Source organism: Schistocerca cancellata, chromosome 8, assembly GCF_023864275.1.
Source record: "Schistocerca cancellata isolate TAMUIC-IGC-003103 chromosome 8, iqSchCanc2.1, whole genome shotgun sequence".
In the NCBI taxonomy this organism is placed as follows: domain Eukaryota; kingdom Metazoa; phylum Arthropoda; class Insecta; order Orthoptera; family Acrididae; genus Schistocerca; species Schistocerca cancellata.
The window spans coordinates 331,625,465-331,642,612 of NC_064633.1; the positions used below are offsets into that span (position 1 = coordinate 331,625,465).

A 17,148-nucleotide genomic window follows, 5' to 3' on the forward strand; every position below is an offset into this window, starting at 1 on the left:
CCAGAGGTTTGCACTGCCGTGATCAAAAAGCTACCAAACATTTTATATTGCAGACAGTATTTTTTAAATAAAGTTTATTTAAATAGACTAACAACATCATTAACAGTGTGATATTCTGTAGTATGTGGAGAATCGGTAGAGTAATAGTGATGGTCAGAAGAATAGACGAATTCTATACCATTTGTTCGTTTTTGTATAGCTTCAAAACTAAAAAGCCATTCAAGTTAAAAAGCAAATAAATAAAAATGTAATATGCACTACTTTTGATGTCAACATAATTAAAGCTTCTAGGTAGTGACTTATTCATTGGGTACAGTGACCTAACCCCAAAGTGCACTACTATCATTTATAACATAACTGCTGATTATTCACTATGTCAACGAAAATAATCACATGTGTAACAGACTTAATTAATCCCAATAGCGCGCTATGAAAAATTTTATATCATAACTACACAAAAAGTTACAATGAGTCATTATTGATAAAAAAAATTGTTTATCCAAGAGCATTTGCAATAGCACGAATATGGTGACGTGAATCCAAAGCACTGCTTAGCGACTATTCGCTCCCTTTGAAGTGGGAATAAAGACCGATACGGAGCAGGCACGGTGAACATTGGTCGATTTTCGTTCGGAAAGCAGTAAGGGACCCTACCACACTAGCTGCAGTTCAGCGAAGAGGCGCTTGGTAATCCCCATATGCGGGATGCCTGGCGCCGCCTTAAGACTCGTTCCCTTAACAACAGGGACATCTATCGATGCCTTCGAGCAAGCTAAAGTACATGTTTAGAAGTAGCGTAGGTTCTAATTAAGGCGCGTTGGAATATCTTTGTGGCGTAGTCTTTGGTGACGCTTTAACTTTTAACATGTGTTTATGTTATGGAAAGCGCACGTGGGTTGTGTGTTTATGTTGTTACAAATTGTGAATTGTGGCCGGTTACTTTCGAATTCCATCAATGAAGCTTTCAGAAATGGTTTGTACAGAAGTTATGGAAGACTATGTTGCAGGAAAAATCGGTGCCAAGCAACTACTGATTGCTTATATGACGTGTTTTCCTTTATTTTCAGCAAACCACTTTACCCGCGTCACTAGTATTTTATTTGATGAGTTACATTACCAGATATAGAACAACAGCGCTATTTTCTGTAATATGTTCTAATCTGTCTGTATGTAGTCAATTGCTGTAAATAATCAAAAAATCTGTGGTGAAGTCGTGCAGTTCTTGATGTACAGGACTTTCATTTGAGACTAGAAGGGGAAACGTAGGCTGTGTCCAATGCCATATTGCTTTTCTATACCGTGTTCCGTACTCTTTGAAACACATTGGGGTTGGAATCGATGTTATGTGGCAATTCCGAAAGTCTGCTTAACTTTGCTTATTTGTTTGCATTACTGGAATGTGTGAAAACGGCTTTTGCTGTACGTGTTATAGACGTAAACGAGTTAAACAGAATGCTTGATTCTATCTGGTTGGATGATTCTATGACTTAGCGCCGCATAGTACTGGTCGTAAGGATCAGGATACATAGAATTTTAATTTCCCAAAGAACCTATTATTTACTAGGCATGTTCATATGCCTTTGTATGCAGTTGTCTCTGTCTAAAATTCCTTCTCTTTACGTTCAAAATACTTTTCCTCCTCAACTAGTTTCTTTTCCTAAAGTACTTAATGGAATTTTTTGATTGTAATCATGACTTTTCAACGCAGTCATCTGTAATTTCGAAATGGATATTATATGCACTGTTGCCAAAGACATCCTTTTCGTTAACGTTTTTAATTGGATGTTACAAGTATTAAGAATTCAGTCTTGCGTGATAGGCAGCATCTTTAACATTAACTGTCTCAGATGCTGTTTTGGGATTTTTGACAGCTCAAAAATTATGCCTTTCATTTGGAAATCATTTAGTACTCCTTCCCAATGTCTGCATTTTTTTGTGATATACACAGTATGCACCAAAATATACTCCTTGGTGATTTGTCTTTTACCAAGTGAGGTGGCACAGTGGTTGGAAATACGGAAGCGTCCGATCCCACCCGTCTGCTTTGACCCATGACGTCACAAATATGGCGGAAACAAAAACAAACACACGCACTTTCCACAAGAAGCCTAATAACACTAACGGGACAATCGCGGGAAATGGGGTGTTTTGGGTGGGGGGCAAACTAAATATAAACAAATTTAGACGCCTTGCGTAGCTACAACGTGTAAGTGAAGACAGCCATGCATGAATACCCACCTACCTCCCCAGGGGTCGTAACCCCTGCAACCCATAGAAGATAAAGATGCTTCAGTAGCTGATTAGTGTTTTTTGTCTTTTTTAAAAAAAAAATCTCACGGGATAGAACGAACAGATCAGAAAGATAAATATAATAAACTAAAACAGAAATTCGAGGAAACAGATAATTAAAATAAGTAATAAGTGTTTTTAAATTAAAAAAAAAATCTCACGAGATAGAACGAACAGATCAGAAAATTAAATAAAACAAGATAAAACAGAACTGGAGACAGCCACACTCAAACCAAACTCCGTGCCGTCATGACGTTACACACAACACCATTACGTCACGGGTCAAAGCAGACGCGTGGGATCGGACGCTTCTGTCGACCCCAGTGGTTAGTACACTGGACTCGCATTTGGGAGGATGGCGGTTCAATCCCCCGCCCAGCCATCCTGATTTAGGTTTTCTGTGGTTTCCCCTAAATCGCTCCAGGCAAATGCTGGGATGGTTCCTTTGAAAGGGCATGGCAGACTTCCTGCCCCGTCCTTCCCTAATCCGATGAGACCGATAACCTTTGGTCTCTTCCCCCAAACAACCCCAACCAAAGATTTGTCTTTTTGTCTGCTCCAGAATTTCTGAATTTTTCTTCGACTTTTAATTTTTATAATGGAAAGTTGATTCAATATGGATTGGTCATAGACATTGGCCTAACTATCATTCGGTCTATTACTCCAATAATTATTTTGTATTCACATTTGTTGGCATTTCTCATAATGGTACTATCAGCTTCCAATCTAGTGAAGACCTCAGTTTATGCTACAGGGAGGGTTAATATTGTACACTAGCCAATTTCAGTATCTACGTCTACATGGTTACTCTGCAATTCACACTTATGTGCATGGCAGATGGTTCATCAAACCGTTTTCATACTACTTCTCTACCATTCCACTCTTGAATGGCGAGTGGAAAAAAGGAACCCCTAAATCTTTCTGTTCGATCTCTGATTTCTCTTACTTTATTATGAAGATCATTTCTCCCTACTACATAGGTGGGTGTCAACAAAATATTTACACATTCGGAAGGGAAAGTTGGTGATAGAAATTTCGTAAATAGATGTCGCCACAAAGAAAACCTTTTCAAAGGAACCTTGGTTCAGTGACTGCCACCCCCAACTCGCGTATCATATCAGTGACACTCTTGCCCCTATTGCGCGATAACACGAAATGAGCTGCCCTTCATTGCACTTTTTTGATATACTTCGTCAATCCTACCTGGTAAGGATCCCATACCGCACAGCAGTATTCCAGCTGAGGATGGACAAGTGTAATGTAGGCTGTATCTTTAGTGGGCTTGTCGCATCTTTAAGTGTTCTGCTAACAAAGCGCAGTCTTTATTTCACCCTCCCCACAATATTATCTATGTGGTCTTTCCAATTTAAGTTGCTCATAATTGTAATTCCTAGGTATTTAGTCAAATTGACAGCCCTTAGATTTGTGCGATTTATCGTATACCCAAAATGTATCGGATTTCTTGTAGTATCCATGTGGATAGCCTCGCACTTTTCTTTGTTTAGTGCCAATTGCCACTTTTCGCACCATACAGAAATTCCGTCTAGATCATTTTGTAATTGGAATTGATCGTCTGATGATTTTACTCCGATCGTAAATTAGAGCGTCATCTGCAAAAGATCTAAGGGGGCTGCTCAGATTATCACCTAGATCATTTATGTAAATCAGGAACAGCAGAGGGTCTATGACACTACGTTGCGGAATGCCAGATATCACTTCTGTTCTACTCGATGATTTACCGTCTATCACCACGAACTGTGACTTCTCTGGGAGGAAATCATGGATCCAGTCACACAACGGAGATGATACTCCATATGCAGGCAATTTGATTAATAGTCGCTTGTGAGGAACGGTATCAGAAACCTTCTGGAAATCTAGGAATATGGAACTGATCCGAGATTCCTTGTAGACAGCACTCATTACTTCAAGGGAATAAAGAGCTGGCTGTGTGGCATAAGAACGATATTTTATGAATCTGTGTGGGTTATGTATCAATAAGTAATTTTCTTCAAGGTGATTCATAATGTTCGAGTACAGTATATGCTCCAAACTCCTACTGCAAATTGAGGTCAGTGATATGGGTCTGTAATTCAATGGGTTACTCCTATTTCCTTTCTTGAATATTGGTGTGACCTGTGCTACTTTCCAGTCTTTAGGAACAGACCTTTTGTCAAGTGAGCAGTTGTATATGATTGCTAAGAAAGCTGCTGTTGTGTCTGCATACTCTGAAAGGAACCTGATTGGTATACCATCTGGACCGGAAGACTTGCCTTTCTTAAGTGATTTGAGTCGTTTCGCAACACCTAAGATATCTACTTTTAAGTCACTCATGCTAACAGCTGTTCTGGTTTCGAATTCTGGAATATTTACTTCGTCTTCTTTTGTGAAGGAATTACAGAAAACTGTCTTTAGTAACTCTGCTTTAGTGGCACCATCCTCTGTAACATTTCCATCACTATTGCGCAGTGACAGTATTGACTGTTTTTTGCCACTGATGTACTTTACATATTACCAGAATCTCTTTGGGTTTTCTACCATATTTTGAGATAATATTTCATTGTGGAAACTATTAAAAGCATCTCGCATTGATGTCCGCACCAAATTTCGAGCTTCCATGAAACTTAGCCAGTCTTGGGGATTTTGCATTCTTCTGAATTTGGCATGCTTTGTTTGTTGCTTCTGCAACAGTGTTCTGATGTGTTTTATGTACTATGGTGGATCGGTCCCATCTCTTATTAACTTATGCGGTATGAGTCTATCCATTGCTGTCGATACAGTATCTTTGAATTTAAGCCATATCTGGTCTACACTTATATAATTAGCTTGGAAGGAATGGAGACTCTCTCTCAGGAAAGCATCAAGCGAATTATTATCTGCTGGGTAAATAGATATATTTTGCGTTTATTTTTAGTGGTTTTGGTTGATATGGTTTTGAACCTCGCTACAATGACCTTGTGTTCACTAATCCCTGAATCTGTCATGGTGCTCTCTATTAGATCAGGATTATTTGTGGCTAAGAGGTCAAGTGTGTTTTTGCAACCATTTACAATTCGTGTGGGCTCATGAACTAATTTTTCAAAGTAATTCTCAGAGAAAGCATTTAGTACAATTTCGGAAGATGTTTGCTGTCTACCACCAGCTTTGAACATGTATTTTCGCCAAAAAATCGAGTGTAGATTGAAGTCTCCACCAATTATAACTGTATGAGTGGGGTACTTATTTGTAATGAGATTCAAGTTTTCTTTGAAGCGTTCAGCTGTTATATCATCTGAGTCAGGGGGGTCGGTAGAAGGAGCCAATTATTATTTTGGTACGGCTATTGAGTATAACTTCTACCCATAGTAATTTGCAGGAACTATCTATTTCAACTTCACTACAAACTACTACTAACAGACACAAACACACCACCACCTACTTTATTTAATCTATCCTTTCTGAATATGGTTTGCGCCTCTGTAAAAATTTCGGCAGAATTTATCTCTGGCTTTAGCTAGCTTACTGTTCCTATAATGATTTCAGCTTGACTGATTTCATCCTAACTTAGACTTTGGACTACACTAAAGTTCTGTTAGTAACTAGATTCCTGGGGGAAGGCACTCCACCACTTATAAAGCTTCAGGGACACTGTTTCTGTAAGAAATAATTACCAACTTGTGATACTTCCATAAAGAATTTTTCACTCTGCAGTGAAGTGTGCGCTGATATGAAACTTCCCGTCAGACCAAAACAGTGTGCCAGACAAAAGTTTCAACTTGGGACCTTTACTTTCAACGGGCAAGTGCTCTACTGACTGAGCTACCCAAACGTGACTCATGACCTGTCTTTGGGATTAACGAAGACTGGGATATCAGCTGTCTCCTTTGGCCAGTGAAGTCATCGCCATGTCAAACGTCACCATGCATGCTAAAAACCCCTATTCTGAGAGTATCCAACATGGCGATCAAAACATAGACAATGACACCCATAAAAATGCAAATAACATGTGAACCAGTACACTGACTAAATCTGATGAAATTAACAGGCCAGCCACTGAAAGAATGGGGCTCTGGGTGAAAACACTAATTTTCAGTAATAAAAACACCACCACCATTCAAAATGTAGCAATCTGCAAAAAACGTAACACTCAAAACTGCACAAAACTAAAACCCTACAAAACCATTCTAAACTCACCATAAGATCAAGGTATTCCAAATCTCCATTTCATCAATATAGCTCAACCCTAGGCTGAGATACCAATAACTCCCCCCCCCCCCCTCCCCACAACTACAAAATCCGATATCCTGCTCTCCAATTCACCTATATAGCTCAACCCTAGACTAAGATACCATTAAACATCCACACAACTACAAAAGCTGGTATCCCAGTCTCCAGTCAATGACATTTCTGTTGCATGCTGCAATTCGTAACAGTTTGTGTGTGCAGTGAATTATGAGAGGTGAACATGATGAATGATGAGTCGGCTAGAACAAGATGGTGGAACCCATGAAAAATGGTTTGCGGTAAACGTTGTAAGTTGATCAATGTTTTTATAGTTAAATCATGGGAGAAGGTAGGTGGATCAATGTTTATTACTAAAAGTGTCACATGTTCTATATGTCAATAAACATTGAGTCATCTGCCTTCTCCCATGATTTAATTAAGAACATTAATCCACTTACTCGATAGTTGAGAAAGCACCTAAATGTACAGTTCAAATTTTACTACGTAATCTGTTTCATATGACAGCATTCTGCTCAATATATTCCATTGTGCAACCATGTAATTATGTACACTCCACGTCATGACATCTGTAACACAGTAAATGACACTATAACAGACCTCACAAACACATCACCACTGCATAATTAAACTACTAGAGTACTCACCCTCTTCACACACCGTGCCCTCTACAGCATTTCACTTCCATTTCAAAACAAATATACCGTGACGTGATGACTTTACACAACACGTCGTGGCACAGTATAACTATGTCACGGTTCAAAATAGACAGGTGGTATCCTATAACCAAGTATACCCCCTGTCCTCACACCTTACTTCCATCAGTACCATACCTCCTACCTTCCAAAATTCACAGCAGTTCTCTTGCGAAACTTGCAGGACTAGCATCCCAGAAAGAAAGGGAATTGTGGAGACTTAGCTTAGCCACAGACTGGATGATGTTTTCAGAAAGAATTTATCACTCTGCAGCAGAATGTACACAGCTGTGGAACTTCATGGCAGATTAAAACTGTTTGTCGGACCTAGACTCGAATGTGGGACTTTTGCCTTTCATAGGCAAGTGCTTTGCTGCTATGAGGACAGGCAGTGAGTTGTCCTTGGGTAGTTAAGTCAATAGAGAATGTGCTCATGAAAATCAAAGGTCCAAAGTTTGAGTCTCAATCCAGCGCACTGTTTTAATCTACCAGGAAATTTCAGCTTATGAAACTTGTTTGTATTTACAATACAGGCCACAAATTTTAATGTAACTTTTGTTACAAAATGTCCCATACATTTCAAATTTATTGAGCACTCACAATACGGAATCTTTTTGTGAAGTAATTACTACATATGAATTTGAGTGATTTTATGTCAAGTGCTCTAGCTTCAGAGATGTGCTTCATTTATTTCTATCCCATTTTTCATTACAGTTTTGCCAAACAACAAAAGGTAAAAATAAAAAACCTTGTAGTTCGCAAATTTTAATACAACACATGGAGGAGTCATTAAATTTTGTCAGGATAAAATTACTTTCAGGTGTTCGTATCGTGCCCTTTTCACATAGATGATTTATGAGGCACAGCTTTTTTGACTTATTATCTTAAATTATGAAACCTGCAAGTTTTGTCACTTGAGGGCTTATAGTATATGAGACGACTGAAGTGGGGGGGGGAGGGGGGAGAACTGGAGAGATGAGTGGCTTTTTAACTCAAAAGGGTACAGGGTTCGGATTAAGAGAACTATTCGATAGATGATGTCGCCTTTGACCAGTGATGTAGGAAATGTGACAAACGTCTAAACAATATGGCAAATATAATGATGTGACCATAATCAGGTTTTATTTTTTATTTCTACATTTGTCATCTTCCAACCTAACATAGACCTCCACAAAGCTAAAGATGAGTCTGTTGGCTAAACCAATTTACAACAAAACTGTGAATATATACACCAAAATGTGATGTCACAGCAGTCACTAACAATATACCACTGGTCAAAGCTGACAACTTATATAGAAACTTCTCTTGACCGTTAGTTTTTACTTGCACTAACTGCCATTTGAAAGAACATTTTCTTCTCTACAAAATATCAGATTTCTACAATTGCTTTTTTCCTACCTTTACCCATTAAATTTTCACGTGCAAATCAATATTTTTGAGCATCACAGGATGTACTAGTGGTATTGTAAGATACTTAATTGCCTGCAGCCTTATTTACAAAATCATAAGGATGGCTGTAGGTGTTTTATTTTCTTATAATGGTGAATGGCTGTGGTCCCCAATACCTCCAGTCAAAAGAAAGGACATACAAAAACTTACTGGTAATGTGTTGAGAAGTGATTATAAGTGACAGTCAAATTAATGGTTTGTGTTGCTCCATTAAGGTTTTTGCTGCTACCAGTTACTTAAAAAGTAATGGGTTGCCCAAAATGTGTAGTACCAGTCATCACCTTTGACTCGAGGTGTATTTGTTTTGTGCTATGTGCTGTCATGATTGCGCAGTGTATTTGAAATGGATCATGTTTGAAGACGACATTTTATTGCATGTGATGGTGCTCTCTAGTGTTGTGTTGATGTTTCAAAGTTGCTTTTGAGTGTTGTTAGTAAGTGACTGGACTGATGCAGTCCAGTTTGTCCAGTGTTATATATTACTTGACTACTTCTTATTGCATTTATATGTTTTGAACTACGTTACTGAATAATTGTAGTGTTGGCAGTTACTGTCTATATATTTGTGGGCGGCTTTGGAATTGTTAGTTGATGTGTGGTTAATGGTAAGGTGTTTAATTTTTGCGTTGCATTATTGGTTATGGATATGTCTGGGAATTCATTAGTAGGTCTTTGCATGTTGCAATGGGCGATGATGTGATGACATCGCAAAGTTCAAGTTGTGTGGTCTGGCCAAGAAGTCAGTCAGCTTGTGGAAAATTTATGAAATTAATTAAAGTTGCAGACTAGGAATTAATATATGTGGTGTTGCCACCATAATAATGTTTGACGATCTATTCAGAGGGGTTTACTGCTTCAGGCTAGGCTGTTCATTCATGATATTCTTTTGTTTGTCCCTGCCCAAAAATCTCTAATTCCTGCAGTTGTCCCGTTGGGTTTCATGTTCCTCTTCGATTTATTTTGATTATATTTTGTATAATGGGATGGTTTCACCTACTTGTATTTTGAATTCTTGAATGTGTGACGTCATGCTCGCCATGTTGCGTAAGTGCAAAATGTTGATGTCTACCATCTTGATGACCTCATGGGTCAAAGCTGGCAACCAGTAGTGGACGTTTTAATATTTCCCGCCAAGGGCGTTCTGAGTGTTCTAGGCAATGTTGGGCGAACTTTTTCAGGTTCCCAATTTTGTAAGCTAGCTAGTTTTTTAATAGAGGTTCACAGGCCCTGTGTTGTTTTATTAGGTAAGTCTCTAAGCCCTTGAGATACTTAGCAGAGGTTCTCAACTGTCGTGTATAGGTATTTTTATCATTTGAATAGAAATTATTGGGGGAGAAGTGGGGGAAAAAATAAATAAATAAATAAAAAAAAAGAATTAGTACTGTGGTGATTCTAAGTTTTTGTCAGCTGTTTTGTAACAACTGTTTCTGAGAAACTAACACCGATCCAGTGACACATAACATGTGGTTAGATTTGTGACAATATGCTGATCAGGGATTCAACATATAGGGTTTTGAACTGGCCAATACACCTATCATGAAGGGCCTGTACGCTTCACGAACTTTGTCAGTCCATCATTCTCCTCAAATAAGATTATACAAACATTGACAACAAAATAGCCATTGTCATGCATAAATTTATACATGCATTGCAGCATACTGTCTTGTTTACAGGCTGAAATCGCACATTTTGTAGATCTGTCTGTTGGTTCTGTTATTTTTGTAACAATTGACAAGTCCTTGGACACTAATTTCATCTGACTTTTCCCAAATTAATTTAAATGAATTGGTGATATTGTCTTTCTCCAACAGTTTTTAAGCTGAGGAAAATCTTTCTTCCTGAGAATTTCAGGCTGATACAGTTGAGCCCTCTAAACAAAAATGAATTAAATTTTTTTTTTTTTTTTTTTTTTTAAACTTTTGCTCCCAGAAGATAAACAGATTGAGAGCTGTGGGGATTTGGTTTTACTTTGGATGCTGTAAGACAGCTCATGCAGCCAATCATTTAACAGACCTTCCTATCTCTCACTTGCAGATTTTCGATGCCTAGTTCCAAAAAAAGTTCCAGTCAACATTTACCCCAAAAGCTTCACAATGATAGCACAGATTGGTGGAATTCTTGAAATTTTTGTGCTAGTCTGCAAATCAATTCTTGAAGTACATGATTTTCTGCAAATTTGTCACTTATTAATAATAAATCCGTAACTTTTGTCGAAAAAACATGAACTATATCATGCTGTCACTGATCATGTGGAAACTTGTGCAAGCTATTTGCTAATTTTTAACAGCATCCTAGAATATGAAGAAGAATTAAAAATTGAACTTGAGAAATGATGTGCATAAGGCGAATTGGAAACATAAACGGTGCACACTAGTGCCATATGACTGGTTCATGAAGCTTTGTCAACATCTAAATGGAGAATATTGGCAAACTGTCAATACTTGACATCACACGGTCAGTATGTGTTGATAATACGAAGAATATTTTGAGGGCCATCGGTATTGCTTGTCAGTATTTCTATTATTGACAGCCTTCAGCTGATCAGTTTGGCAATATTATTGAACATGTGAGGACCCCTTAAGAGCACTTTTCACCATAGCTGCTGTCAGTTTTTAACAAATCTTGGTAAGTACCTCTTTTCGCCTTGTATGTGAGCAAATAAAAACAGCTGAAATGCCTTTAAGTATTTTGTATACTCCTTGTTGTGTTGGAGAGAGAGAGAGAGAGAGAGAGAGAGAGAGAGAGAGAGAGAGAGAGAGAGAGAGATTGATTTTGATTGAGACTTTACTTTATAAGTCGTAACTGGTACCTGAATTTTGTTTGCCACCTCCTTAAATGATCAGCTTCTTCACCAGTTGGTGACGTATTATAATTTGGAATAAGTTATTGTTCTTTAAGATGTAAAGTATGACTCTGTTGGTTACTTGGCCATATTGCGGATAGCTTTGAGCCCAAGTTCTCATAGCTTATACCTAAGGGACTACTGTTGTAAGTAAATACAATCAAACAGCAATCTGCTTTTCGTGAGAAAAGGAGATTGCTTGGCACACAAACTTCCTTCAAACTACACGTCCTGCTACATCAAAATTGGCCAGTGGAGTTCAGCACCATACTATTGTACAAGATCATAATCCAATTACTGTAACTAAGAAATTGTGAGAGATTGTTACATATTGAATGAAAACTATAGAGAATGCATTGCCTTTCCTGTATTTTAGTGAACTTTGTACACTTACAATTCTGTCGATTTATAGCCGGCGATGGCAATGAAGTTCACCACCTTTTCCAAAAACAAGATATTTCTATTCTTCACTTCCAGAAAATTTTTATACATAAATGTTTGGCAACTCTTACACGTACTTTACTCAGTTTTATCACTGCAATAGCAATTCTCATTACATGTAACAATACCTAACGGCCTTACAACAGGTCCTCTTTCCACAAGATACAGATTAATATTCTTCTTATTCTTCTTCTTCTTCTTCTCTCTCTCTCTCTCTCTCTCTCTCTCTCCCTCCCTCCCTCCCTCCCTCCCTCCCTCCCTCCCTCCCTCTCCCCCCTTTTTTCCCCATGCTCAAAGATTCACAACTACTATCATTGCAAGGATTGCACACTAAAAGAGTCTCTTGCTGTCCAGCTGCACTTCACTTCAAGTACTTTTTGAATCTCATTTACATTTACAGTATTTACATACATTACTGAGCTTCTAAGAATAAAATAAGGAACAAATTAGTTAAAAAAGGGGCAGTGAGGCTCACATAACATTGCATGGTCTTATGTTTCTGAAAGAACTGTGTATTTTGATTTTGTGGCTTTATTAGCTGATATAAAATATTTGTGTTTACCCCTTTCTGACAAGTAGCAGTCAGCATGGATCACCCCAAGTGCTTTGTACCTCTGGGTCCATTGTACATTCTCCTTTCAGCCCCTATTATTTCCTCAAATTCTTCATCTGATATTCTCAGTTTGTTGACAACTGCAAACCAGGAAATGGAATTTTGAATGTCTCTAAACAGTTTGTGATTATGCTACATTTAGACACCATTGTGAAAGTGACTGATGAAGCTCAAGTGAGTTAACAAAGACAAGTACTTGTTGTACTACAATTTTTACCTAGGATATCATAATGCTGACTGTGAGCATGCATTCTGCAGCTGTTATTACCATGATGTGGTAATAACAGTCCTCATTGCTGGTTGTCTCAGTACAGCTTAAAGGATGGAATTCATCAGATGAATCCTAACGATCTGATGCTGACCAAACGAGCTTCCAATAGAGCTAGAATCATCTGTGGAAGAAAGAATGTGTTACTTGAAACTGAGAATACAAGACTTATTTCAACTTCTTAAGTATAAAAACAAAAAAAATTTTACTGAGTAAATTATTGTACTCTGTACCTATCAAAAGTTATTTGTATTTAATGTGCCAAACATTTGTTGGGATGCTAATGCACATTTTGTTTTTGACACTCCTTAATAAGATGTTGAAAGCATTTAATTTTCTTTTTACATTTTACTATTCTGATAATTATGTTCCCTCTTTTAGCTGTACTGTGCAGTCAGTGTACATAACAAAACCATGAGAAATGAAACTTCATCTGCATATAAATCAGAATCATCATTTTTGCAAATTACTGACTTTAGCCTAATTCGGATGATAAAATACGTGTTGGAAGATGCTGTTGAATGGTGCCGAAGGCTGATACCTTTGCCCAGTGAGAGTCTTCCACTGTACATTTGAAATGGGGGTGTCCAATTTTTATGTTGCAAAATGTTGAAGGTTAGCTGGCAGTGAAATATATTAGATTGAGAACTTGTAGCAATAACCTTTTCTCAGGTATGGGAAGAGCTGTGACAGGGTGTCAAAGAAAAAAAAAGCACTCAAAAACTCCTGCTTAACATAATCATTTGGGCCATATTGCACTGCTAGAAGTTCTATTTCAACTGCATGGAGTTCTTAACCATAAGTTGAATGACCCTTTTTTGTTACATTTTCCATTTCTTCCCACTCTTCCTCTACATCAGTTTTCTTGTGTCGCCTGAAGAAGAGGAGTTTAGTAGCCGTGACACTATGGTGTGGTGGACTACAATTGGTATGTGCATCAAGAATCCACTCTTGGAACATATGACATGGGCTACTTGTCCTCACTTCTCGACACACACACACACACACACACACACACACACACACACACACACACACAGAGAGAGAGAGAGAGAGAGAGAGAGAGAGGGGGGGGGGGTGAATGAATGAATCTGTGCTAGTGGTTCTCCTCTTCCAACTGTTGATGTTGCGCTTACAAAGTTGTTGATCACTTAGCAGCTGTTCTTCATGTAGTAAGTGAACCATAGATGGTGTCTGGTCAGGGTGTCCATGTAAGAGCTGTTTAGTAAAATACCAACTTTAACCAAAATCTACTCATTTTGTGACAAACTGTTGCCTTGTAGACATGTGTTGCACTTACTGCTAGATTATAATGCCAGCTGCCATTTACGCTGCCTACCTTTTTACAATTCGAAGTATGGCATCACCATTAATGTCTCAGCTTGAATTGCATTAATTGCTGTAATAATTTCTGTATAAAAAGCAAAACACCCAAATATCTATTAAATTTGCATATGACTGTAAACACACATTTTCTCTAGCTATAATCATTTACATTGAGGCACCATCATCTTCGGGTGCCCCTCCTTTCTTCATACCTTTGTACACCTCATCTGAAATTTCTCTCTGAACGTGGTTATTTTCATTATTAATTATTTGTTGTATCAACCTGTTTTATTTAAAAAATATCATCTTAACTGATGAAATATGATGTTTCTCCAGCAGTAGTTTTTGTTTTATATCCTTCATACTCTTATTGTTTCCAGTTGTTTCTCCTGTCAAATTTTCATTGTACCTTCTCAAATTCTCTTAATGACATTCACAAAAAGGGTTGGTTATTCAACATATTTTGTCAAGGTGGCATTTGCTTGAAGTTCTCCTGTTTCATTAGTGACGCGATTTCTAAATTAATGAAAAATGTTGACTTTGCTGTAAACACATGGAATAAACTGGATTACATATGATAGGAATTTGTTTCTACATAATATTAACCAGTCTTTTGTATCACAAAGCTAGAAATATTACCCCAGCAAGCATATGTTTCTTTTTTGTTGTTATTGTGAAAACTGTCGTTGTTGGGCCTGGTGATCTAGTGGTAAAGCACATGGGTGGAAACCAAAAGGTTGGAGAATCAAATCCTGGCCAGACCACAGAAATTTTTAGTCTGCTTGTGATCTGGTCTTCATCTCTCGTTGATGTGAAGATTCACCAGGAAGGCCATGTGGTTAGGATTTAACTTCAAACTTTAGGTCCCCTTTCACTCGTTGGTTAACTATGTTAGATTAGGAAGACACAACTCGCTGAAGTTGTGTCCAATTGAAAGACTTGCACTCAGTGACTGAGCCTTATTATTATTATTAATATTATTGTGATACCTATCATTGGCAAAAAGGTTACATGTGCTGACCAAGTAAAACATAGTTGTTGATAATTTTTTTCTTTGGACATTGTTACTGTCATCATTCTTCATTCTTGAACATTTTTGTGTGTGCTACTTATATGCCAATTATATTTTGTTTGTTTTTAATGGTATAGTTACAGATCACATTGTTTGTTTTTGTTATCAGATGGCTCCTGTAGAAGAAGGTGGCGATGATGAAGTCAGTATAAGTTATGAATCTGAAAGTGGTGCTTCTGAAATTGTATCTGACCTTGAGGGTTCTGAGAATGAGGTGGTCAGTGAATCGGAAACTCAAGAAGCTGGAAATGTGGTCACAGCAGAAAAAAGGAAATTGGAGGTATAAAAACCCTATATGTTTAATTATCTGTTTTGTCTCTTATTTGTTTTGTTACTTCTGTACTTCAGTGGTAATTCATAGTCCAGTTTAAAGCCTCATTGACTAATGTTCTAGGGTTCGCCTGACAGAAGCAGAAAGAAGAGAAAGACATCCCAAAATGATTTACTGAAGCCACCCACTGTGAAGGAGTTGAATCGGCTTAGGGAAACACAGAACTTGTTTCATTCAAATATATTTCGGCTGCAGGTAGGTGAACATTTTCCCCATGTATGATATGCAAAATCACAATCCTTAAAAAAGCTCTTTACAAGTCGCAAGTCAATCTTGAGTAAGGCTCACTTGAAAGCGTTGTGTTAACAATTTTGACTGGAGAAATATTAGCTGCTAATGACTCACCACATGCATCAGGAAGGCAACAGAAAATGAGTGCCCCTGAGTTGCAGAGATCGAGCTTTTATAGGACGTATGTATTACACTTCACAAAATAGACATTGTTGACATTCAAGAAATGTTCCAAACAAACCATTAACTTGCACCATGAGCACTGTATGAAAAATGGCATGCCACAGTGATCACGAAGCTCTGCACCATCAAGATCGAAGGTGAACTTCTTGGGAGTTAAAAATCATGCAGGACAGTCACCAAGGTATCCACTCTTGAAGAGTGTATAAAGAATCATGTTGGTGTAATGGGCTGATGAGAACTGATGGAATGTGATGTCATGCAGCTGAATGTGGAACAGTCTGTTGTGGAAATTATTGTGTAACTGGCTGTCCTTTAAAGCGTTGCTGCAGAAAATGCGATAATATGTTTTGTAGGTGCAGATGGGGGGAAACAAACATCCAAAGGCTGAATTCGTCCAGAGTGTTGCAGGTGGTTCACACACTTTTCAATAGGGATACAGGGTTGTCACAAATTCTGGAAATCGGGGACTATCAGGGAATTTCAAACGAGTTGGGAAATTTGAAGAAAAAAAACACTGGAAAAATCTTGCTTATGTCACAGTAGATGAGATGGTTCATTTACTAAGTTGTGTCGTCGTTGGCTGGGCACACCTGAATACGTGCTCTGCTTCCTTACTCCCTCATTCCTGCTGCTTCTCCCTTTCCTACCATTCCACTCAGCTTGCAGTCAGTGTTGCCACCATTTCTTGCCACTAGCCTAGCAGCTGCCAACAAGAGGCAGGGAGGCTGGAGGAGTGATTTGTTTCAATCTGATCCTCAGAGATTGTTGATGCAGCAGACGGAGACAGTGATTTGTATGAGTGACTGTGTGAGAGTGTGTATGCTCTCATTTTCTGACAAAGGCTATGATCGAAAATTTAATTGTGAGAGTGTGATTGTATTTTATACTTGCCTGTCTGCGGCTCAGTGATCATCTTTACGGTGAGTTGCTACCTATCCTCATTAGTATTGATTCTCAGAGTATTTGTACAAGCTATTTGTTGCATGGTCTCATTTCATCAACATGGTGTGGACTTCCATGAAGGGCCAAAACTGCGGGCCATTTCTGTGGGTATCTCTCTAATGGATCAGGCCTGCTGATGTGATGCCCTTCATTTCCCAGTAATGTGCAAGCCCTGCCCATCAGATCTAGTCTCACCGATCTGCCTGCGGGCCTGGTCGGTTTGTGTGTGGCATGACGTGGTGGATTTT

At 38.3% G+C, this 17,148-nt stretch overlaps 1 protein-coding gene across 1 annotated transcript in view; it reads left to right on the top strand.

The window, feature by feature from the left end:
- The first annotated feature begins 840 nt into the window (after positions 1-840).
- Positions 841-17,148, top strand: part of LOC126094836 (nucleolar protein 6) — a 140,467-nt gene continuing 124,159 nt past the window's right edge. The window contains exons 1-3 of the mRNA XM_049909433.1: positions 841-973; positions 15,323-15,493; positions 15,608-15,739. Coding sequence (XP_049765390.1) covers positions 956-973; positions 15,323-15,493; positions 15,608-15,739 — 321 coding nt within the window. The 5' untranslated portion in view covers positions 841-955. The remainder of the gene's footprint in view (positions 974-15,322; positions 15,494-15,607; positions 15,740-17,148) is intronic.